Here is a 25,029-nt window from a genome sequence, read left to right on the forward strand (position 1 = left end):
GATCCAAGTGATGGAGAAGATTACTGGGCTGTGCTGCCAATCACTGCAGTTGTTTGAAGTAATTAAAGCTGTTGTGTGTTCATAAATTATATGAAAACATGAACAAAACATGCAGAAGTCCCTCTCTGACTCCGACAAAGCATATAAAGATGCTTTCAGCTTTAACCTTATACATAAAGGAGGATTGAGAGATATTGTTTTTGGTGGAATCACCTCTGATCAGAAGGCAAAATATTCATTGCTTGAGATCATGGAAAAAATGAGATGAACATTTTTTGAGTGGAAGAAGAATCTTGCATGATAATTATTTTAATGGATAAAGTACTATTCTGTATTATGTAAATTTGTAACTGCTTATAGGGATTTTATAGAATTGCTATTTTTACTGGAACTGATGTTTTATTGCCAGTTCTGGCATTGCAGTTTGAAGAATGGGTAACTATTATACATGTCAAGGCAATCCTACAGATGAACACTTTCTACACAAAATGACTCTGCTGCAAATTGTTCCCACCAGCAAATTGACTTGTCGGCCTTTTGGCCTCGTCTAATACAAACAAAATACTGTGGATGCTGGAAATCTGAACTAAAAAGTATGTATTGGAGAAATTCAGCAAGTCTGGCAGCATCTCAGGAAAGAGAAACAGTTAACTTTTCGATTCTGGTATAACTGTTCTTTGGAACTGAAAGGAGTTGAAAAGTTATATTTGCTATGCTAGTGACTGAGTGTGGAGGAGAAAGTGGAATAGCTTGGAGCAAAAGACTGATAAGTAAAGGAGGAATAGATTGTAAAAGAGCTGTCCAAGTCAGCTATGTAAATTGGGAAATGGATCCACTATGCGGAGCTCCTCCTGAACCAACCAACCAACCTCCTCTTAAAGTCTTTAAACAAAGTTTTCAGAGTTCACCTGAATTCCATATTTTTGAAGAACTGGAAAATCTTCAATGTGCTTGATCTTCACAGTCTGGCGGCTGCAAGAGAAATGCAGTGAACAAAAAGCTCACTGTGTATTTGCCTTTTCGATCTCACCAAGGCATTTGATCAAGTAAACAGAGGAAAACAATATGTCGCTGGAGAAAATTGGCTTCCTGTCAGAGCTGCTCAATTTTCTGGCTTCTTTTCAAGACAACATGATGGGTAAGGTCAGTTCGGGAGAGATGAGGCAATGTCAGAATCCTTTGAGATCTTCAGTGGGGTCAAACAGGATTGTGTTCTGATAAGGTCTCTGTTTCATTTATTTGTTGCTGTTGTGTTTTTTCAATTCTTCTGCAAATGAAAACTGACACAAACTGTTTGACCTTGTTCACCTGAGATCTCAGACAAAGATATGTCAAGTCCTCATCAGAAAGTTGTTTAATGTTGATGATGAAGTATGAAAATTACATCCTGCTGAATTCTGTCAGCAGCTAAGATACCTTTTTGCCTGTGAAGAATTTGTCTTGAGAAGCAGCGTCAGGAAGACCAAAGTCCTGTTCTGGGATGTTGCTCTGACTCTCGTCTATTGGCATTGACCATGCCAAGTTGGAGGTTGTTGCAAGCTTCATGTCCCCAGGCTTCACAATCACTGGCAATCAGCCACTTGTTGCTGAAATCAATAGACTCTTCCTAAATAATGTCATTGTTCAGTCCAAACTGAGTAAGAGGGTTGGAAACACCGGTGACATAACTGTGATCATCAATCTGCAACTCTGCCAAGTGTGGTTCTCAGTGGTTTTCTGTATACTGGTGAGATTTGGACAACATGTGCTTGGTGGGAGAAAAGGTAGGAATAGTTCTAATTTCGCGGTCTGTGGTTTCACTCAGTAAATTAAAAGATTTTGAAGTACGCTAATTCCATCAGCATACACTCTACGTTGAATCAATAGCATTAACACTTATTTAGTCATGTTCAATGAACGAGAAAAACTCATTGTGAAACACTTAGTTTGTTTCTCCAATTCAGGATGGCACTTGTTCAGGCTACTGTCTTCCTTTGCAGAAAATGCTGCAGACTTTCTGATGGCATAACTGACGTAATACAAGCATTGCAGAAAGACCTGACTACCACAATGCTCACTATTCTTGTGGGAAATGGATAGCTGTCATCTCAGTGACAGTTCAGAGACTGCTGCGACAGAGTTTTAGACAGCAGGATGGGCTCACCTTGTTTTGTGCTGACAGAAATGCAGCTCTATGCAGTAAGGCTCAGGGTGGAGGTCTGTATGTCTACATCAACACGAAATGGTGCAAAGACTCTATGCTAGTCTCCAGTTACTGCTCATCGTTGGTAGAATTTGTGACTGTTTAATGCAGACCATTTTATTTGCCCCGGGAATTCACTGCTGTCCTTATAGTTGGGGTGTATATTCCTCCCAGTACTAATGCTAAGGAGGCACTCTGTGAACTATATGGAGCGATTACCAGCCTGCAGAACACGCACTCTGATAGACTGTTTATTGTTGCTGGAGATTTCAACCATCTGAATCTCAAGATTGTGCTCCCTAAATTCCATCAGCAAGTGGACTTTGTGACGAGGAGGGGGGAGCACACTGGATCTGGTTTATACAAACATCCTCAACGCATACAGGGCAGAGCAATGGCTACCCTTCGGCTCCTCAGACCATATCTCTGTTATGCTAATCCCAGCATACAGACCACTCGTCAGATGTGTCAAACCGGTTCTGAAGCCAGTGAAATTCTGGTCGGCAGGAACTATTTTGAGCACACTGACTGGTATGTGTTCAGGGAGGTGGCAACTGATGGCAACTCCATCAACTTGGTGGAGTACATGGTGTCAGTGATTTGGTATATTAACAAGTACGTTGACGACGTTGCTGTGTCCAAGACCGTCACTTCTTGATCCAACCAGAAGTCGTGGATGACCGCAAAGGTATGTGCACTGCTGAGGACCTGTGATTCTGTTTTCAGAGCAGATGACCAGGCAGCTCTAACAACAGCAAGGGCCAACCTGACCCGGACCATCAAAGAGACAAAGGCATGCATACGCACAGACAATACGTGGCCTTTTTCAGGACAGCAGCGTTACACAGAGCATGTGGAAGGGCATCCAGGCCATCACCAACAACAGAACAGCATTGTCTGCTTGTACTGGTGATGAGTTGAACAACTTCTTTGCACATTTTGAGGCACAAAAAAAAGACAGCAGTGAGGAAGCTCAACCCCCCCTCCCAGTGACCAGATGCTGTGTCGAAACATGGCCGACTGTCAGATGCAGACCATTTTATTTGCCACAGGAATTCATCACTGTCCTTATAGTCAGGGTGTATCTTCCTCCCAGTACTAATGCAAAGGAGGCATCTGTGAACTATATGGGGCAATTAGCAGCCTGCAGAACACACATGAAAGGCTGTTGGACCAGATAACATCCCAGAGTGCTCAGAGGATGCTGTAATGGACTGGTGGATGTTCTCACGGACATCTTCAATATCTCTCTGACCTGCACCATGGTTCCAATATGCTCCAAAGGTCCCATCCCCATGCCAAAGAAGTCTTCAGCGTCCTGTCTCAACAACACTGCCCCATTGCGCATGAAGTATGTCCCATCATCATGAAGTAGTTCAAGAGGCTCATGATGAGACATATTAAGAACCTGCTGCCCCTTACTGGTACCCTGCAGTTTGTGTATCATCCCAGCCACTCAATAGATGATGCAATTTCCATCACCCACCTAGAGAAGGACACCTACATCAGATTACTGTTCATAGACTTCAGTTCTGCATTTAATAGTATCATTCCTCAGCACCTGATTAGAAAGCTGAATCTGCTGGGCCTAAATACCTCCCTTTGTAACTGGATCCAGGACTTCCTGACTGGGACTCCTCAGTCAATCTGGATTGGGAAAGCATTTCCAAAACCATCACACTGTCATGGGTACCCCTTCAGGGCTGGGTGCACAGTCCACTGCTGCTCACACTGCTGACACACGACTGCGTGGCGATGCACAGGTTGAATCACATCATCAAGTTTGCTGATGACGCGACTGTAGTGGATCTCATCAGCAGGAACGACAAGTCAGCATACAGAGAGGAGGTGCAATGTCTAATGGACTGGTGCAGAGCCAACAACCTGTCTCTGAATGTGAATGAAACAAAACCAATGGTTGTTGACTTCAGGAGGGCACAGCAACCACGCTCCACTGGACATCGATGGTTCCCCCGGGGAAATCGTGAAGAGCATCAAATTTCTTGGCACCCACCTGGCGGAGAATCTCACCTGGTTCTTCAACACCAGCTCCATAACCAAGAAAGCCTAGTAGTATCTCTACGTTCTGTGTGCACTGAGGAAAGCCCATCTCCCACGTCCCCATCCTCACCACGTTCTACAGAAGATTTATTGAGAGTACCCTCTGCAACTGCATCACTTGGTTCAGGAATTGCACTGTCTCAGATGATAAGACCCTACAATGGATAGTGAGGACAGTTGAGAAGATCACCGGGGTCTCTCTTCCCTCCATTACAGACATTTGCTGCATCCAAAGAGCATTGCAGAAGCCCCTACTCGCCCCTCACTCAAACCCTTCTCCTTCCTGCCATCTGGCAGAAGAAACTGGAGCATTTGGTCTGTCATGGCCAGACTGAGCAACGGTTTCTTCCCCCAAGCCATCAAGCTCCTTAACACTGTATGATCGGGCTCTTTTCCATCTGAAATTTTTTACACGACTTCAAATTGCTGCTCGAGCAATGTCTTATTAATTATCATTCTTTTATTACACTGTAATTTGCGTGTTTTGCACTTCTTGTGCACTTTATGCCACCCTTTGTATGATCATGTATTTTGTGCTGTCCATGTAGCACCTTGGTCCTGGAGGAACGCTGTCTCGTTTTTTACTGTATCAGTTGTATAAGGTTGAAATGACAAATAAAAGCTACTTTGTTCTTAAAAAAAAATGTCACTCTGCAGTCGTGATGGAGACGACAAATGATTATTTTAGATGTTAATCAAGCTAATATGTAGGAGTTTTTGTTCAAATTCTCCAGTCCTGGGAGCATAAATTTTGAGAACATACCAGTCTCTAAAATTCATTGTGATATATTGCTAATCTGAAATTATTGCAGGAAATTGTTCCTTTAAACTGTTTGCATTGTGAGTTACAAAGAGTGCTGTGGTTCAGCTTTTGTGCAGTTGGATCTCAGTGGGATTGCTGATGTAGCATGCTGGAAGTTGTCAATGTTCGAGACTTGCAAACCACAAAATTAACATCCATATTCGAATTGAAGCAAGTATTTTTTTGTTGCAGTCAGTTGGATGCAGTTTTCTATAGAATAATGTAGTGTGACAGTCAGCACAGCGACAGAAAATAAAAAAGGGCATGCAATGAGTTTTTCCTTTTTTTTCTGAGGTTATATTGCAACTTAAGTACTTATTTTTGCAGTTTAGTGTGAATTTTACAATAGTTTAGCTGCTCATGACATTCTTTTGAATAAGAAACACAACAAAGGGTTTAAAAATTGGTCAATCTTGGATGACAGTAATTTCCCATGACCTTCAAGAAGCCTAAGGGTTAAGTTCATGTTCAGCTATTTGTTATTTATTTTAGCTTTAAGTTAATAGTAATTGCTCAAATATACAAGGGTTCATCAACCGAAGTGTCAGTCCAGGGAGCTTTGGACTGGTTTATTTCCTTGAGACTTCATACAATCTTAGATATTTATCATGCGTATTGAATTTCCTAATTCCAGCAACTGTAGTGAATATTTCTACTTCATAGAGGAGATTGAAAACTTCATCTGGCTGTCTAAGTTTTGATTTTATTATCTCTAAACAAATAAACTGAACATTTCCCATGCAACAGTAGAAAGTGAAGTCCTCCGTTGTATGGCATATATTTTTGATCACCCTCTTAAACTGAACCTTCCTTGGTTCTTGGAAGTTTTTACAGTTAATAATTTGAGGATTTGAGAGGCCTCTGCTATAGTGCCTTGTACTGTGATTGCCTGCTGTTCTGCACGGTTGTGATGGAGCAAATCTGCTTGAATGCAAAATTACAGTGCAAGATCATGGACCTCATCACAGAACAGCACTCAGAACAACACTTCCACCACATCTACTGCCACTATCAAAGAAATCAACTCGTGGTCTTCAGAAGTGAACCTAGATTGTGTCATTAAGGCTTGCATTAAGAGCAATGCCAATATGCCAGAATTAAATAAGGTCCACCTGGAGGGGAAGCTAACTGTAGTCAAGCACCCCTTGGCCGTAAAATTCAGAAAATAATGACAGACTTTAGGTTGGGCAGCAAGTGCTGAACAATCCCAGGTGAATTGAGTGTGACGCTGAAAACCAATTAATCAGTCAGGCTTGCAATATAAATCATTTAGCCTTGCTACAAACCATGTGTACTCAGATGTAGGGCCCTATTGCTGCAAGAAGAGAGAATGTGCACAGGATTGTTCCTCTTTTAATTAAATTCAAGGATGGTAAATAAGAATTCCCTGACACATTTTACACAGCCATCAGAGTTGACTGGCTAATCAGTTCATATCTTTTTTGCGTTAAATATAAAAACTCACTTGCTATGAAATTGATATCCTTGGTGCTAATGAGTACAAGACAAAAACCTTCAACCCCAACTGGAATTTCCATTTTGGACTGCAAGGATTGCCTTTGGTAACTTCAGTGGTATCACATCGACAATGTCTCATGATGACTTTATTGGATGGATAATTTGCTTTTCAGCATATTTTATACACAAGTGAATTTGATTCTGACATAAATGACAAATCATGTGCAGCTGGGAGGCAGAAGTACTTTCCACGTTTGAAGATACTGGTATCAGATTTCAAGAACCCCTCTGCTAATTAAAACTCGCACCCAGAACTCACCTTGCAATCTGCTAAAAAAGTGAGTGAGTAAAAGAAAACCACTGATTTCTACTGTTTCAAGAAAAAATAATTTATTTTCCTAACTCAAACAGTGAACACTAAATAAAAACTATAAACAACTCCAAGCCCCTTTTTTCTGAAGTAATCACCATCTGGCCCAAACTCTATTAAAATGCTACTCCAATAACACAATTACTAAACATTGAATTAACTTAATCTCTCAAAGTCCATACAGTCTCTTATGCTGTCTCCCTATCATCTTCTGAATCTGCTGTTTTTCCCAGGCCATCTTCACATTTTACTGTTGTTACTGGAAAAGGTACCATTGATTGAGCGTGCCTTCTGAGAAATTTCTTTGAGAGCTCCTTCAGAATATTATGCTCTCCAGTTCATTGGGCAGTTAGCTCTGACTAATTTTTGAATAGCCCTTCCTTTTAAAGCTCCAAGACTCGTACCTTCCCATTAGTCCAACGTTGCCAATACAGTCAAAATTCAAATTCAATTAGGTTTTGGTGTCCTGGGCATAATTTAATTTAATTGCTTAAATTCAAATCCAGTTGTTTAAACATCAAAAGACAACTCCAAGTTGATTGTTACATCTTATCAATTCTCTGCAGTCTCTGCACCTGTCAGCTAGTCACAGACACACGTATTGTCACCATCTCTCTAATCAGAAAGGCATCTCTTTCTAAAGTGACCAAACTGTCTTTCAACTTTGTAACATTTACTGAGGTGGAGTAAATATGAGTAGTGCTGCAGAGGTGGAAGTAGTCAGTTTTTATAATCAAGAGGATATGAGCACTAAATCTTAATTCATATTGAACTTGATATCAGGCAAGGAGGTAGTTGTTGAGAGAGGGAGCCATGGTTTAGGAAAGAGGTTGAAGCTCTTTGTCAAGAGGCAGAAGAAGGCTTATGTGAGAATGAGGTGTGAAGGCTCAGTTTGGGGGATTGAGAGTTGTAAGTTAGCCAGAAAAGATGAAAAGAGAGGGCTAATAAGAGCCAGGAGGGAACATGAGAAGTTGTTGACGGATCAAGGAAAACCCTAAGGCCTTCTATAGGTATACCAGGAATAAAAGAATGACTCGAGTAAGATTAAGGCCAAACAAAGACAGCAGTGGAGAGTTGTGTGTGGATCCTGAGGACATAGGGGAAGTGCTTAATGAGTACTTTTCATCAGTATTCACATTGGAAAAGAGCAATGTTAGTGAGAAGACAGAGATACCGGCCACAAGATTAGATGGGATTGAGGTTGACAAAGAGGAGGTTTTAGCAATTTTGGAAGATCTGAATATAGATAAGACCCCTGGGCCAGATGGGAGTTATCCTCAGATTCTCTGGGAAGCCAAGGAGAAGATTACAGAGCCTTTAGCTTTGATCTTTATGTCATCATTACTGACAGGAGAAGTGCCAGATGATTGGAGGATAGCAAATGTTGTTCCCTTATGAAGGGGAGTCGGGCCAACCCTGATAATTATAGGCCACTGAGCCTTTGGTTGGAAAAGGTTATTAGAGATAGGATTTATAATCATCTGGAAAGGAATAATGGTTTTGTGAAGGGTAGGTTGTGCCTCACTAACCTTATTGAGTTCTTTGAGAAGGTGACAAAACAGATGGATAAAGGTAAGGCAGTTGATGTGGTGTATGGACTTCAGTAAGGCATTTGATAAGGCTCCACAGAGTAGGCTATTGCACAAAATATGGAGTTTTGGGATTGAATGTGATTTAGTGGTCTGGATCAGAAATTGGCTACATGAAAGAAGACAGAGGGTGGTGGTTGATGGAAAATGTTCATCTTGGAGCTCAGTTACCAGTGGTGTGCCACAAGGATCTGTTTTAGGGCCATTGCTGTTTGTCATTTTTATAAATGATCTGGATGTGGATGGAGAAGTTTGGGTTAGTGAATTTGCAGATGACAGTAAGGAAGACAGAGTTGTGGATAGTGTCAAGGGATGTTGTGGGTTTAGAGGGATATAGATAAGATGCAGACCTGGGCTGAGAAGTGGCAAATGGAGTTTAATGTGAAGAAGTGTGAGGTAGTTCACATCAGAAGAAGTAACAGGAATGCAGAGTACTGGGCTAATGGTAAAATAAATGGCAGTGCAGATGAACAGAGAGATCTTGATGTACTGGTGCATAAATCCCTGAAAGTTGGCACCAAGGTTGATAGGGTTATTAAGAAGTTATATGGTGTGTTGGCGTTTATTGGTCAGGGGATTGAGTTTCGGAGCCATGAGGTCATGCTTCAGCCGTACAAGACACTGGTAAGGCCGCACCTGGAGTATTGCATGCAGTTCTGGTCACCGCATTACAGGAAGGATGTGGAATCTTTGAAAAGGGTTCAGAAAGAGATTTACTGGGATGTTGCCATATATGGAAGGAAGGTCTTACGAGGAAAGGCTGCGGGAACTGAGGCTGTTTTCATTGGAGAGGAGAAAGTTGAGAGGTGACTTAATCAAGATGTATAAGATAATCAGACGGTTAGATAGGGTGGACAGTGAGAGTCTTTTTCCTCAGATGTTGAAGGTGAACACAAGGGGTGATAGATTTAGGATAGATATCGGGTAGTTTCTTTACTCCGAGCATCGTAGGGGCATGGAATGGCCTGCCTGCAACAGTAGTAGACTTGCCAACTTTAAGGGCATTTTGGTGCAGGTTAGATTTCTCGGGTCAATGCAGCATCGAGGGCCAAAGGACCTCGAAGGTGCTGTAACGTTCTATGTTCTATGTCTCTGTTCTGTGTAATAAGTAGCCTTCAGCCTGACACACTGACCAGAGGACGTGTCCTATTTCAGAAAGCCAATTAGTAAAATCTCTCCTCCATCTTGCATTTAGTTAAAGAGTGAAGCATAACAGTATACACCTCCTCTCACAACCTTCTAGTTTCACTTATTGTCACTTGCAAATTTACTCTGAAAATGGAGAGACTGAGACAGATAATGATCCTGTCTTTGTAGGTGTAGTGATTGATACCAAGGTTCCAGATTGAGGTTGTTAACCTCGGCCAATCATGACAGCATTGGCTGGCCGATATAATTTGAATGAAGCCCATGGATTTCCAACAAAAATATGACCAGGACAATTAGAATCTCCTCAGTTCAAAGGGCTGACTCTGAGCTGGCTGGCCACACAACGAGTGTATACTGCTGGAGAACTGATTTCTGTACGGCTGGGCTATAGCCAGTCTGTTATTGTTGGGTTCTTTTTTGAGACCTGATTGCTGAAAAATAAAACCAGGAGATTAGAATCTCTTCAGTTGAGGACTGACTCTGTGTTGGCTAGAGTCGGTGTTTTACTGTTGGCTTCTGTTTTTTTTTGGTGGGGGGAGCAACATGATTCCTGAACTGGCTGAATTATTTAGCCAGTTTGTTAATTGGTATTCCTTCTTTATTGAGAACTGATTTTGAAACTGCCTGATGCACACAGTCAAGGTGTTTCAGGTGTAACTCAGTTCTCATTTGGGGATTGTTGTTTCACTGACTGGTTACAGCCTGTGTGTTACTCTTTTCTCCTTTGAGAAAAGGACAATGTTAATTTTGTGGCGGGACTTGGCCCTTGCACTCGAGTTTTCTTTTTTTGTGTGTCTGTGTCTTCACTGTTTTTTGGTGTTTAGACTGAGCCCTTGTGAGAAAATACATCATACCAGATGAGCTGTTCCTGTGGGAACGCCTAGCCCTGGGACTGAGCCTCTGGAAAGCCTGAGCACCTGTGTGTGTGCTGATTGGTGAGCACTTGCTACATCCTGGAGTTTGGGAGTGGACCAAACCCCTGTGAGAACCTGAAGGTGGGTAGGCCACCCTGATGCCGGTCACCTTGAGAGCTCAAAGGTGGGTAGACCATTCTGAGCGCTGTCGTCTCAAGAAGGGGTGATCAGGATGGGCTGTTCTCGAGGTGGTTGGAAGGTGCTTAGGGGCAGGCCGAGATCCGGAAGGCTTGTGAGCTGCTCTAGGGAAGGGGACGGGTTGTCCAAGTGGTGGCCAGAAGGTGTCAGGGTGGACTGAGAACTTGAAGGGGCTTGGAGTGGACCGACAGCTGGAAGGGCTGCCCTAGAATAGCCGGAAGGTGGGAGGGATGGGTGGTGTGCTGCGGGTCTGTACTTTATGCACTGTTTTTCTGAAATTGGACTGTCTTATAAGTACAAATGTTATTGTTACTGTTTTGTAATGATTGAAAATGGGATTTGAGGTTTGTCTCATATCCCTGAAAACTGGTTGAATGGTAGGGTTTGGGGCCTGGCTTGCTGCTCCTCTCCCTTGTAAAATTGCTGTTTCTCTGTATACAGCTGTTAATGTTAATTGTTTTGTAAACTGTGTTTTGTTTAATAAAATTTTTAAAAAAACACACAGCCAGTGTGTACTGCGGGATAACTGATTTCTGTGCTGGCTGAGCTATAACCAGTCTGTTATTGTTGGGTTCCTTTTTGAGACCTGATTGCTGAAAAGTAAAACCAGGAGATCAGAATCTCTTCAGTCGAGGACTGACTCTGAGCGTGCTGGCCACACCTGATGTACTGTGCACTAATAAATAGAGTGACTTGGTGATGGGATGCCAGCCTATGTGTGGTTATTTCAGTGCTGACAAGAGAAAACAGGGCATGACTGAAGAATATTCAGTTGCTACATTCATCTTGCTGTTTTGAAGCTTGTCTCATTTCACCCTGCTGTTGAAGACTGGAAAGAATGTGATATTTTTGCTGGGAAATGTCATTGGGGCAGGTGAGTAATCATTCTGATTGTGTGTGGACTGACAGCACTTCAGACACTAAAACCTTCCAAGAGTTGGTTAAGGAATATTATGACTCCAAAGTTGTTGTAATCTTGACGCTATTGGCTTTATTCGGCTGTTAGAGAACTGGGGGAAGCCATAACTGGATTTTTGATGAGGTTACAATGAATGGCAGAGGCATGTGGTTTTGGGTTAACTCTGAATGAGATGCTGAGAGACTGTGTTTGTTTGATATATGGGATTAATAATGTAACCACACAGAAGTTTCTACTAGCTGAAGTCCAACTGTATTTCAAGCAGGCCCTGCAGCTGGTCCCTATCAATGAGCTTGGAAGGTCCAAGTCCCGTTTCCACCTGCTCCGGAAGCATGTTGTAACATATTTGCACAGTTTGAAAAATGTGTGTACAGAAATTTAGACTGGGACATGACAATACTTTCTTTGATTCATGAGCTGAGTTTGCAATGCAAAACTGAATTGTTAAAAATAGTAAAGTAGTTTGCAGTGAAAAGTAGCAAACCAAATCTTAGAGGAGTCTGAGCAAAATGGTCCAGGTCTGATATGTGTTGCAGAATTGGAAAAGAAGTCCAGCAAGGCCTTTTTAACATAGGGAGCACCTCACTGTTTCATTTACGCCTTTCACAACCAGTGTGGAGAGTTTCTCGCAAGACAGCAGCAAAGGTTACCTCAGATTACAATGGGATCTTGATGAGATGGGTCAATGGGTTGAGAAGTGGCAGATGTAGTTTAATTTAGATAAATGTGAGGTGCTGCATTTTGGGAAAGCAAATCCTAGCAGAACTTGCACACTTAATGATCAGATCCTAGGGAATGTTGCTGCACAAAGAGACCTTGGAGTGTAGGTTTATAGTTCCTTGCAAATGCAGTCATAGGTAGATAGGATAGTGAAGAAGGCATTTAATATGCTTTCATTTATTGGTCAGAGTATTGAGTACAGGAGTTGGGAGGTCATTGTTGCGGCTGGACAGGATATTGGTGAGACCACTGTTGGAATATTGCATGCAATTCTGGTTTCCTTCCTATCGGAAGGATGTTGTGAAACTTGAAAGGGTTCAGAAAAGATTTATAAGGGTGTTGTCAGGGTTGGCGGATTTGAGCTATAGGGAAAGGTTGAATAGGCTGGGGCTGTTTTCCCTGGAGCGTCGAAGGCTGAGGGGTGATCTTATAAAGGTTTGCAAAATTATGAGGGGCATGGATAGGATAAATAGACAAAGTCTTTTCCCTGGGATTGGGGAGTCCAGAACTAGAGGGCATAGGTTTAGGGTGAGAGGGGAAAGATATAAAAGAGACTTAAGGGACAAGGTTTTCACACAGAGGGTGGTGCGTGTGTGGAATGAGCTGCCAGAGGGAAGTGATGGGGACTGGTACAATTGCAACATAGGCCTATCCAGATGCCTTTCCTATGAATAGGATGGGTTTGGAGAGATATGGGCCAGGTGCTGGCAGGTGGGACTAGATTGGGTTGGGATATCTGGTTGGCATGGACGAGTTGGACCAAAGGGTCTGTTTCCGTGCTGTACATCTCTATGACTATGACGATTAGCAGATAAGCACTATCTATTGAATGCTTTATTAATGGTCAGCTCAGTTCATTAGTTTTCAGCTTCCATCTTATGAAACTTACCAACCAATCTACATATTGAGTGAACTTGGACATAGAAACCAGAGCTTGTACGTGGCACAGTCACCTCACTGTTCACTCCAAATGACCCTCATGCCAACAACTAAACGGCAGACCAGCCACAATCTGCAGGCACCAGCCACATGGGCCCTTCCTCCACGGACAAAGGCATGTGGCATCCAGCATCCTTCATGACCATCCTTGCAATTCTTTGCACTGACAGTGAACCATTAAAACGTAAACTTGCACTACAAGGGGCACCCAGCAATCGACAATGAGAAGTTACTCCAAGCACACTTTGCATACAGGGATGGGCACCAAGCTCATAGGTCTCAGGGATACTCACTTGCTCTCTAAGCAGTCATCCATTTTGTGCCTCTATGCATGCAGTGGACATGCTTTGTTATTAGCACAGACGTGCAACCAGGCAGCTTATGTTGTTGCTGAACAGTTGCTCTCCAAGGAATGCTCATCTCACTAGGTGCTACATCCATCTCTCATCTGCACCATGTGCCAACAGCTTACTGCATAGAGAGCAGTCAGCCATGTATCAGAAAATCTTAGGCCTGAATTATGCAGATTTTTTTGGCGAAGGCCAAGTTGCAATCAAATTTTTGGAACAATTCTTCCTGCAAGTTCAAGTGAGTTCTCTTGCTTTGTCTTAACAAATTGCCTCATTAATTATCTACCCTGACACTATGACATCTCTCAAGCCTGATTTCCACCCATCTGACCATATTTCCATAACGATTTCCTACTTCTCGAATCTTAGAATTCACAAGTATCCCTTGTGACCACACCATCTTTGAAAGCCTGTTATGAATCCAGATGAGCACTGTCATTCCAGAGTTGCTGTACACCATTCCTGACATTTGCCCAGAAATAGCAGACAGGAATCAGCAACCCTTTTGCAGGAAGGTACCTGAACATCCTGTAAGACTTGGTAATACACAGGCAGACTTTCTCTTTTGCCAGGACCAGAATTAGAGGCAGCTACCCTTGTCCATGCCAGCCTGATCTGAGGTACCATCTGGGTGAAAGCAGTCTCAGTTATCTGGAGGAATGCTCAGCACTGTTGGAGTACGGTCTTTGTCCTTCTCCACTCTGCCAGGGTAAGGTCCACCATGTTGTCTCTGATACTTCACCTCCAATTGAGGTTGTAGTAAATCCTGTTAAATAAACTAAAGGCAGCGTGAGTATTACTCTCTGCACTTAACAGCTGTGGAAGAGAGTGCGCACGAGAGAAACAGCACGGTTTTGTTTTACAACACTGTGCTCTGCATTTAATTTATAGGTTACAATGAGAATTAAGTGTAGTTTGAAAGACACACTAGCAGACTTGGTCCAAACATAGACAAAGAGATGAGATGAACATGCCTTTCATTACAAGGCAGCTTAAACTGACTATGGCATCAAGCACCCAGCAAAATAAGGGTGAAAAGGAAACCTCTCTGCTGGTTAGGATTCATTCTAAACACAAAGGAAATTGGTAGGTCGTGGTTCTTGAAGGAGAAAGTGAGGACTGCAGATGCTGGAGATCAGAGCTGAAAATGTGTTGCTGGAAAAGCGCAGCAGGTCAGGCAGCATCCAAGGAACAGGAGAATCAACGTTTCGGGCATGAGCCCTTCTTCAGGAGAAGGAGGGCTTATGCCCGAAACGTTGATTCTCCTGTTCCTTGGATGCTGCCTGACCTGCTGCGCTTTTCCAGCAACACATTTTCAGCTGTGGTTCTTGAAGGTCAGCCATCTCAGTTCAAGATCATCAATGCAGACATTCTTCAGCATTGTGTCCTTCAATCTTCAGCTACTTCATCGATGACCTGCTCTCCAGAAGTGGGGATATTTGTTAATGAATGCACAAGGTTCAGGACTTTTTGCAACTACTCAGATATATCAGCAATCCATGTTCAGATGCATCAAGACAGGGCAGTGTTCAAGTTTAGGCTGACAAATGCCAAGCAGCATTCATGCCATACAAATGCAAGATGTTTGTTCGCAATAAGTCATAATTAAACTATCTCTCCTTGACATTCAGCAGTTTTATATCACTGAATCTCTGACTACCCTGGGGGTTACCCAAAACCAGAAGCTGAACCTGACCAGCCAGATAAATAATGTGGTTGCAAATAAGTCAAAGGATTGGGACTCTATGGTGTATAACTCACCTCCTGCCTCCCCAAATCCTGTCCACCATTGACAAGCCTCAAGTCAAGAATATGACTTGTGTAATTGAGTGCAGTTCCACTGACGCTGGAGAACAGAAGATGCCACCCGAAACAATGCAGTATCCTTGATCGACACCCATCCACCACCTTCAACATTCACTTCCTTCACTACTGATATACAGTGAGCAATATCTACAATGTGCACTGACATACTTGCCCAGCATTTCCCAAACTAGATTGGATTACTTACAGTGTGGAAACAGGCCCTTTGGCCCAACAAGTCCACACCAACCCTCCGAAGAGCAACCCACCCAGACCCATTCCCCAACATTTACCCCTTCACCTAACACATATTATGAGTGAAGAAAACAAAATAGCGTTCCTGCTGCTACTGAATAACTCATAAATCTTTCTCTGTTAGCTAACAGAGCCAGTATATGGAATTCGTCCACTCAAAACAATCTCCCATCTGACCACACAGACAGGCAATATCCCAAGAAAAACATGTATCAATGGAATGTTTATGTTGATGTGTGGGGAATCAGATGGAAATCCTTTGAGTAAGATCATGTGAATCATATCAGTTATATACAGGAAATGTAATTCATTTAGGACTGCAGTAGAAGTTTTGCTACAGTTTCAAAAGTTTTGGCAAGTCTTTCATACTTTGCCCATGTGGCCATTCTTCAGGTGAAAGGTATCACTGCTGAATCTGCACTTGTGCTCATCTGATTTCGATATGAAATTTTCATCAGATTTTCTGCTCAAACACTTCCATCTCTCCATTTCCCTATCCTCAAAAACGACCCTTCCAAAAGCCAAGCTTAGTGATCACATTTTTGCTCATTCTTTTTAACAGCTTCCCTGACAGAGATCAGTTCTGATGCTTATGTCTCAATGAAACTTCTCAAGTGATTTTCTAATAAATTGTTTGCAAGTTGCAAATAGGGTGGAAATAAAACAGTAATTTTACTTTGTTTTTGCATTGAAAATAAACCTCTTTGTGCCACAGCACTGGGCCTCTGAGGCAATATTGTAGAATCAGTTCTTAATATAGTCTTGAAGCAGGAGTGTCCTACTGATAAAAGATGTGGAGGAGCCGGTGTTGGACTGGGGTGGACAACATTAAAAATCACAAAACACCAGATTATGGTCCAATGATTTATTTGGAAGCACTAGCTTTCGGAGCGCCGCTCCTTCATCAGGTAGTAGTGGAACAGGACTATAAGACACAGAATTTATCGCAACTGAAATGATATATTGAACACCTAGATTCTTGTTAAGTCTTTCATTTTTTAGATTGGGTTGCACGTTTCAGTTCACTACTATGTAAATCCCAATTTGTGCAATACTCTTTAGCAGGGAAGGTTCAGTCAGTGAGGAGTGTGTGTGTCTGTGGTTAAATAGTCTGAACAGTGTTCTGATACTTCAGGCATTCCGTTGACATGTTTCTAAGTGACGGATGATGTGCAAGCTTTCAGGAGTTAATGTATGGTCTATTCACATTCAGCTGCAGGATTTCTCGAGGAAAGCAGATAGTATGTGCCAGAAAGCACCATACAGATGTGACCTGATATATTGGACATATGACTACAACTACATGGTATTTAGCTGCAGCCTCTCACATATTACAATTGATATTTAATATCGAGCACTTCAGTAGTTTTGACCTTGCTGACCGAGGATTTGCCATTAGTACAATACAAGAACATTTTGAACCCTTTGACATGAAGGGAGAATTAATGCACCATCTCTTCAAATTGAACTCAAATTAATCAGTCAACATACACAATTCTTCAACACCAACTCAGTATGGGAAGATTAAAAACTTGCTAACTGTGCACAACATAAAATGTTCACACCTCGACCTGATATTGAATATTGATCCCTCTGGGCTGAGTGTTAAACGTAGATCCTTCTGCGTCGGAGATTTAACACAAGGAGTTATGAACCTGACAGCTCTACCTTGATATCCAGATTATTAGAGCTATTAAACACCATGGAGGCATTTGAGACAATGAGAAAATAATGCTCCTGTGTTCAGTCAAGTTGCAACATGTTTGGAACATCTTTTGCCATTGGTTGTCAGGGAAAGTTGTAGTAATTATTAAGAGATTACATTGCCTACATTTATTTTTACCCAGCTGTAATCGATCTGTGTACATGAATTGAAACACTAATTCAATCAAATATTATGAGATCGTTCTGGTAAATAAATTGGAGCAATATTTTACCCATCAGAAAACTTCCTTTGTGATATCAGTCACATGTGAAGCAACCACTGGTAGGTCCTCACTCCTCACTTACCTCATGTGGATGAGCGCTTAATTTGACCACTGATCCTTCTCCACAACAGAAACTAAACAACCAATTGTGAAGAAGGACAAATGAACTGTTGCCAAATGTTTAAAAGCTTCCTGTTCATCTTGATGGTGTTTGTAAAATCCTGGTCTTGGAATTATACAGCATAGAATCAGGCCCTTCGGTCTCTCATGTCTATGATGACCATCAAACACGATCCTGTTTACCTGCAGTTGGTCCATTGCCTACTATGCCCTAGCATTTTAAGTGTTCATACACATACTCACATGTTGCAAGATTTCCTGCCTCCATCACCCTCTCAGCACTTTCCATATTTCAACCACGCTTGGCATGAAAAGAGTCTTCTTTGACCTCCTCAAAACTACTTAATTCCTCACCTTAAACTTGTGCACTCTGGTTTTAGACACATCTGCCATGGGAACACGTTCTCATGATTTACCCTGTTTATGCCTCTCATAATTTTGCATCCCTCAATCAGATCCCCCCTCAGCCTCCACTACCCCAAGGGAAACAAACCTAGCATATCCAGTCTTTCCTCATAACTGAGACTTTTCATCCCAGACAATATCCTGGTGATATTCCTCTGCACCTCCTCCAGTGCAGTCACATCTTCATGATGGTGTGGCAACCAGAAATGCACAATTCTACCTGTGGCCTAACCAGTGTTTATCATGTTTGCACAAGACTTCCTTGCTCATATATTCTACACCTTGGCTGATGAAGACAAGCATCCCTTACACCTTCTTCAATTTCCTGACTACCCTTGCTGACACCCTTGTACACCTTCTTTTCTGCTCAGTATTCCCTCAGGGCCTTCTATTCATCATCTTGCATTTATCAGAATTAAATTTCATCTTCCCTTGCTCAGCTATATCTATCAGTTGTTCTTTTTTTTAGATTACAGTGTGGAAACAGGCCCTTCGGCCCAACAAGTCCACACCGACCCGCCGAAGCGAAACCCACCCATACCCCTACATTTACCCCTTATCTAACACTACGGGCAATTTAGCATGGCCAATTCACCTGACCCTGCACATCTTTGTGACTGTGGGAGGAAACCGGAGCACCCGGAGGAAACCCACGCAGACACGGGGAGAACGTGCAAACTCCACACAGTCGCCTGAGGCGGGAATTGAACCCGGGTCTCTGGCGCTGTGAGGCAGCAGTGCTAACCACTGTGCCACCGTGCCGCCCACAAGGGCGAAGGGTGACTCAGCCTGAAATGTAAACTCTGCTTTCTACCCACAGATGCTGCCAGAACTACTTATCCAAATGTCTTTTAAACATTGTAATTGTCCCTACATCCACCACTTGCTCAGGAAGTTCATGCCACATACAAACCATATGCGTCGAAGTTCTTTGTACTTTTGAATGTAGTCAGTATCATAAAATAGAAAATGTAACAGTCAGCTTGCACTTCAAAAGCTCCCATCAGTAAAGATGAAATCACCATCATCCCAGAGGATTGCTTGCTCAATAGAGAGAGATGACTGGTGGTTGTTTAACCTGAGGGTCACCACAAAGCCATTAAATAAAATGGCCAGTCTGTTACTTGAGGGCTAAGTATTGGCTCAATATTGGGAGAACTTTGTTCATCTCCATATCCTGCTGTGGAATCTTTTATGTCCATCTGAGAGGGCAAACTCAATGTCAGTTTAGCATCTTAACCTGAACGATGGCACTTCCAACCATGCCAAATTGACATACCAACCTTGCGTTGTTTACTGAAGTTCTGGAGTAGAACTTCGAACCACAACTTTTCGACTCAGAGATGAATGTGCAACCAATGAGCTATGTATTTTGTTGCTCTAACTGCAATTTGAATCCTCTGCAAAAACGTAGTAACTAAGTTAACACTCCGAGGATGATTCAGTGCCAGATGACAGATCCTAAAATCAGGATTCATTTTTACAGATGATTTTGATTAAATGCAAGTTGTCATTTCTGAACATAAATATGAAAGATGAAACTGATGAAGTAAGAATTATAGCAAAGCAAAGGGAAAGAGACATCTGATGGTGGTTTAACCTTAAAGTCACCACTCAGGCAAGGGGAGAGGTTGAGAAGGAACATCTTTCATGGCAACCTCAGCCAACGCAGGAATTGAACCCACAATGATGTCATTGCAAACCAGCTGCTTACATTTTAACTGACTATGTGAAACAAAATAAAACAGAATTTAGGATTGAGAAAACAGTTTTCCCATTTGTATAAACATTTGATAATGAAAGTTGAGATAAAAATCACTGAATTAAGTTTGTAAATAGATGCTGTGGGACTGGAGTTTAATTTATGGAGAGGGACTTGTGGGCAGCACTATGGATGAACAATCTGCCTAGGCTCTTATGTATCTTATGATCTTGGTGGTTGATGATCTATTTGTATTCAGGCAGTCCATTAATTATCAAGATTCCTTCAATTTTATAAATCAGCAAGTATCATTGAGCTATTACTAGTACTACCAAATTCATGCTGACTTTTGGGGTGGGAGGGCTCTATATTTCCCAACTTAAAGCCGCTCCCACTGAGCTGAAATTTGGTTATGTTGGTTGCTAAAACACAGATCTTCACCATTACTGCTGGTCGACCACTGAAAGGAAGTGCCATCCTACTTTTAAATGAACAGATCAGGTATTCTGATGTCATGCGAAATCCACAAAAATCAGTATAAAGTAAACCTGGGTGTGAGCTGGATGTAGGGTGAGAAAAGGTGAAATATCTCAATGTCAAGGTCTTGATGCAAGGGAAAGCAATGGCCTAATCTTATTATCATTGGACTATTTGTCCACACACCCAGGACATGTTCTGGAAAATCAGATTTCAATCCTGCTGCGGGTAGATGGTGGAATTTGAATTCAATAAAATTTGGAATTAAGAGTCCAACAATGAGCATGAGTGCATTGTTGATTGTTGTAAAAGCCCATCTGGTTCACTAATGTCTTTCAGGGAAGAACACTACTATTCATACCCGGTCTGCCCTGCATGCCACTCCAGACCACAGCAATATGGTTGACTCTTAACTGCCCTCTGGGCAATTAGGTATGGGCAAAAAATATTGGCCTGTGAATGAATAAAAACAAATGCTTTTCTGAACTTTCTCCCAATTCTGCCACTGATTCTATTCTGTAGGATAAATTTACAAAATATCATGATTAATTTGAGGCTTGGTGTCTCGTTAAATTAAAACAAAGAACCAGAAGATTTAGTTTTTCACATTTTGAAAATTGATTCCCCAGTATCAGATTATTTGAATAAATGAAATTCCCAGTGTTCGGGTATTTTTACATTTTATATGTAATAGGGAGATTAAGTATAGAATAGCCCTCAGCACATCTGTGTCAGTCCTCAAGTGAGATTTCATGAAATTGTCTGGAAGTAAATTATGACTTTTTTTTTTGTTTGGGCTCTGTGCCTACACCCCCCACCACAGATCCAATCACCAGCATAAATACAATCCTTTCCCAGCTGCTTTCAGTTCTGAAGAAGGATCACTGGACTTGAAACTATAGGAAACTCTTTTCACTCTCCAGCACTCCCTGTCATTGTTTCAGAAATGTATTCAGTCCCAATATATCCCTGCTTTAGGCCCAACAGCATTTGGGAGATGTTTTTTCAAGTACTTACTCTTAACTCTTTGACCTATGCACTAATTGTGTGGTGTTTAGATAGGGGTGAGGGTTAATGTAAAATTTTCTGTCCCCTGTAGGAGATGGAAACAAGTCATGATGAGGTTTACCTTCACAAAATATTCATGCATATGTAAAGGTACTCAACAACATGGGGTAGCACCAGGAAATGTAGTCGGTGTGATAAATCCTACAATCTTTGTCATAATTTCACTAGAGGGGTTATCAGAGGACTCATTTTCATCAACAAATCATCTTTGAAAATTTCAAACATGATAAAATGTTTCATCATTAGTTTCTTTTTACTTTGTCTCATACGTTGATCCCTTGCTGTATTTTATGAGTGTCACTGCCCCATCATTTACATTCTCACATTGAATATCCATAAGTTATTTCGCTGTAGGAGGACAGCACAGCCATTAATGCCCTCACCTGACAACCTGGGCACCAGCTCCAATAGGTGATAACTAGATAGCAATCAAAAGCACAATGCTGGACCGATCTTTGACTCTAAGCCATCGAAGAAAACAACCAGGGATCTGACATTGCTTCTTTGAACTGCATCTCTCAGTTTCAAACTTTTACCATGAAATGCATTAAGTTTGCCAAGAGCAGCTTTGAAAATGTTCTCTGTGTCCTTAATCAATAATGTTTGAATGGTTCAGTACATCAACATATGTCAGTTGAGGTTATGCTTAAGCAGTCAGATAAGGTGCCATCCTTCATGATCTGTAATATTTTCTTGCATGCTTCCAAAACGTAATCTCAACACAACAATCGTGTCTTGATTACAGGTATCTGATGCAGTCATTGCAGCGAGGTCAGGTCAACCAGGTGGAGTTCCTAGGATCTGAGTTCCTTGATTGGGGCTGTTAATCTGGGAGCCCTGGCTGACATAAAAAGATTGAGTGTCATAAAGACTGACCTTCAGGGACCTGACTCTGTGTGGGGCAGTATGAAAGTGAAGGACTATTCACTAAGTAAAGGGTGACTTAGTGACCGGGATAACTTTGTGGAGTTATTTCATCTGCCAATTTCGCTCGAGCTACACAGACTAAGAATGAGAGCTCATCATTTTAATATGTGTTCACAAGGGATTATTGGAGCTTGCCAATGATTTTACTGGGAGCTTTGTTCCATCATGATGAGCTTTCTGTTTGCAGATGATTGTGGGAAGAAGCAGGAATGTTGATGATTTTTGTCCTGTAATAAAACCAGCAAACTATTCTTTTGTCTCACTCTACTGATAAATCTAATAATGTAGCATTGTAGTTGAAAGTACTTGAGATCCTGCCTTGGTGGAGTCAAGTACCAAACCTCTCAGGTACATAATTATATTAATTAGTTGGTCAGATGTACATCTGTTCCAAGCATGATTTGTATTAGAGCAACTTAAAGGTAACTTACAAGTCAAATGTTGAATCACAATGAAGGATGATGTCGAACAGGTAATAACTGTGGAAACTCTGAGTTTGGGATGATCACTCCTGGATGAATTATCTAGATGCTCTGTTTCAGATTTTGTTGTCCCAGGGCTCAGAATTCTCTTGATTGCACTTCAAGAAGGCAAGTTGTTGAGGTTTTACATCTTTAGCTGGCGATCCGTGACTCACCAGGATTTTAATTTGTGCCAATTCTGCAGTCAGATAGTAGCAGTTTTCATGTTCTGCAGTGTCATAAGAGTCACAGAGATATACAGCATGGAAACAGACCATTCGGTCCTACTCATCCATGCCAACCAGATATCCCACCCCAATCTAGTCCCAGCACCCGGCCCATATCCCTCCAAACCCTTCCTATTCATATACCCATCCAAATGCCTCTTAAATATTGCAATTGTAATTGCCTCCACCACTTCCTCTGGCAGCTCATTCCATACCCGTACCACCCTCTGTGTGAAAATGTTGCCCCTTAGGTCTCTTTTATATATTTCCCCTCTCACCCTAAACCTATGGCCTCTAGTTCTGGACTCCACGACCCCAGGGAAAAGACTTTGCCTATTTACCCTATCCATGCCCCTCATAATTTTGTAAACCTCTGTAAGGTTCCCCCTCAGCCTCCGACGCTCCAGGGAAAACAGCCCAGCCTGTTCAGCCTCTCCCCATAGCTCAAATCCTCCAACCCTGGCAACATCCTTGTAACTCTTTTCTGAGCCCTTTCAGTGATTTGATCTTCTTGCCATATCACTTTTGAGCTGTTCCCAGTGCCTGTAAACAATCCATCAAGGGCTTGAACCCCTGTTTGTGACTTGCATAATGGCCAATTGATGATAATCCTTCTTGGCTAGAAAGCAGGTGGGAAATCTGTGGTGCTGAGGGGCTCCAAAATGACATGCCAAGCAAAGGAAGTTTGGCAGCAAGGTAGCCTTTTTTGGCAGGCTTAAAAAATCCAGTGGCTGAACCAGGACAGTCTGTAGTGCTCCATGGCAGAGTTGATCAACAACTTGACTCATTGACACAAGAGGATTTCACCTGTCATTGGGGCAAATGTTTTTCCCATTCAGCTTCAAATAGTTTGGAAGGTCAATAACTATAGATAAAAATAGTTCAGTGGGATGCTTATAACTGCTGTGGTGCTGGTAGCCCCAGTGGTTTTAACTGGTTAGAATTCACTTGTAACAAGGCCCATACACTTTGCCAACTTGTGTCGACATTCACTGGATTTAAGATAATTGGAGTACGTTCCCACAGGCAGATAAAAACAAAATACTGTAGATGCTAGAAATCTGAAATGAATACAGAAAATGCTGGACAGTTGGCACGTTGGCAGAACCTGTGGAGAGAGAAGCAGAATTAACGTTTTGAATCTGATGTGACTTCTACAGAACTGCTGAGTCAGCAGATACATGTTGCTCTATTATTTGACCGGATCCTGCTGGGCATCTCGCAATTCTCTGGAAATTGAAATAATTTCTGAAAGGAATAAGACAAAGAAGTGTGGATGCAGAAAATCTGAAACAAAAACAAATTTCTGGGAGAAAGTCAGAATAAAAGTCACTGGACCCAAAATGTTAACTTTAATTTCTGAAAGGTATTGGTGTATACATAGTCTGTCGTGGACTGGGTGAATAGACATTCTTACATTCTGTTTATCTTGCTATGTTATGTCCTGAGCTTTTGTGTATTTTATGTTAGGTCTGTTGAGCATTTTTTGTTGTGTAACTATGAGAAATTTGCATACATTCAGTATGATAAGATTGAACATAGATCAATTCAGAATAAATATTTATAAGTTTCCATGTTGAAGAGATTTAGACTGAGCTATATTTAAACTTTCAGTGATAGCATTGTGAGTGCTGTGCCCACTCACAAAAGGCTGAGATCACTGGTATCTGTACGTTCACATGGGATGTGGGAGCTGATTGACCTGAACCTCGACCCCCCCAACCAGAGATCACCATCACAGAAATGCTCCAATATTCTGGCACAGGACAGAACTAAACAAGACGAATGAGATTTTGGGGCAGACAAAGTGACACTGTGCTTTGTAACTCGGATTATACGTGACAGCCGCCTCTGCAGTAAACACTGACATATTAATACTCCCACAAACAGCTTGTAAAACTCATTTACTGAACTGACCCCTCTGAATGTTTATTTTCTGTGAGAATGATTGAACTTGGGATTGGATTGTTAGCTCTGCAGATTCTGCTTGTCATATCTTTATCAAAGGCTAATATTAAACAAAGCCAAGGGGTCCCTTTCCAACTCGTTGCTGTTTTGCATCATG

At 41.9% G+C, this 25,029-nt stretch overlaps 1 protein-coding gene across 1 annotated transcript in view; it reads left to right on the forward strand.

Moving 5' to 3' along the window:
* The first annotated feature begins 1,265 nt into the window (after positions 1 to 1,265).
* The window catches only part of polm (polymerase (DNA directed), mu), a 267,218-nt gene continuing 243,454 nt past the window's right edge, over positions 1,266 to 25,029 (forward strand). The window contains exon 1 of the mRNA XM_043681377.1: positions 1,266 to 1,763. Coding sequence (XP_043537312.1) covers positions 1,743 to 1,763 — 21 coding nt within the window. The 5' untranslated portion in view covers positions 1,266 to 1,742. The remainder of the gene's footprint in view (positions 1,764 to 25,029) is intronic.

Source organism: Chiloscyllium plagiosum, chromosome 42 (genome assembly GCF_004010195.1).
Source record: "Chiloscyllium plagiosum isolate BGI_BamShark_2017 chromosome 42, ASM401019v2, whole genome shotgun sequence".
Taxonomy (NCBI): domain Eukaryota; kingdom Metazoa; phylum Chordata; class Chondrichthyes; order Orectolobiformes; family Hemiscylliidae; genus Chiloscyllium; species Chiloscyllium plagiosum.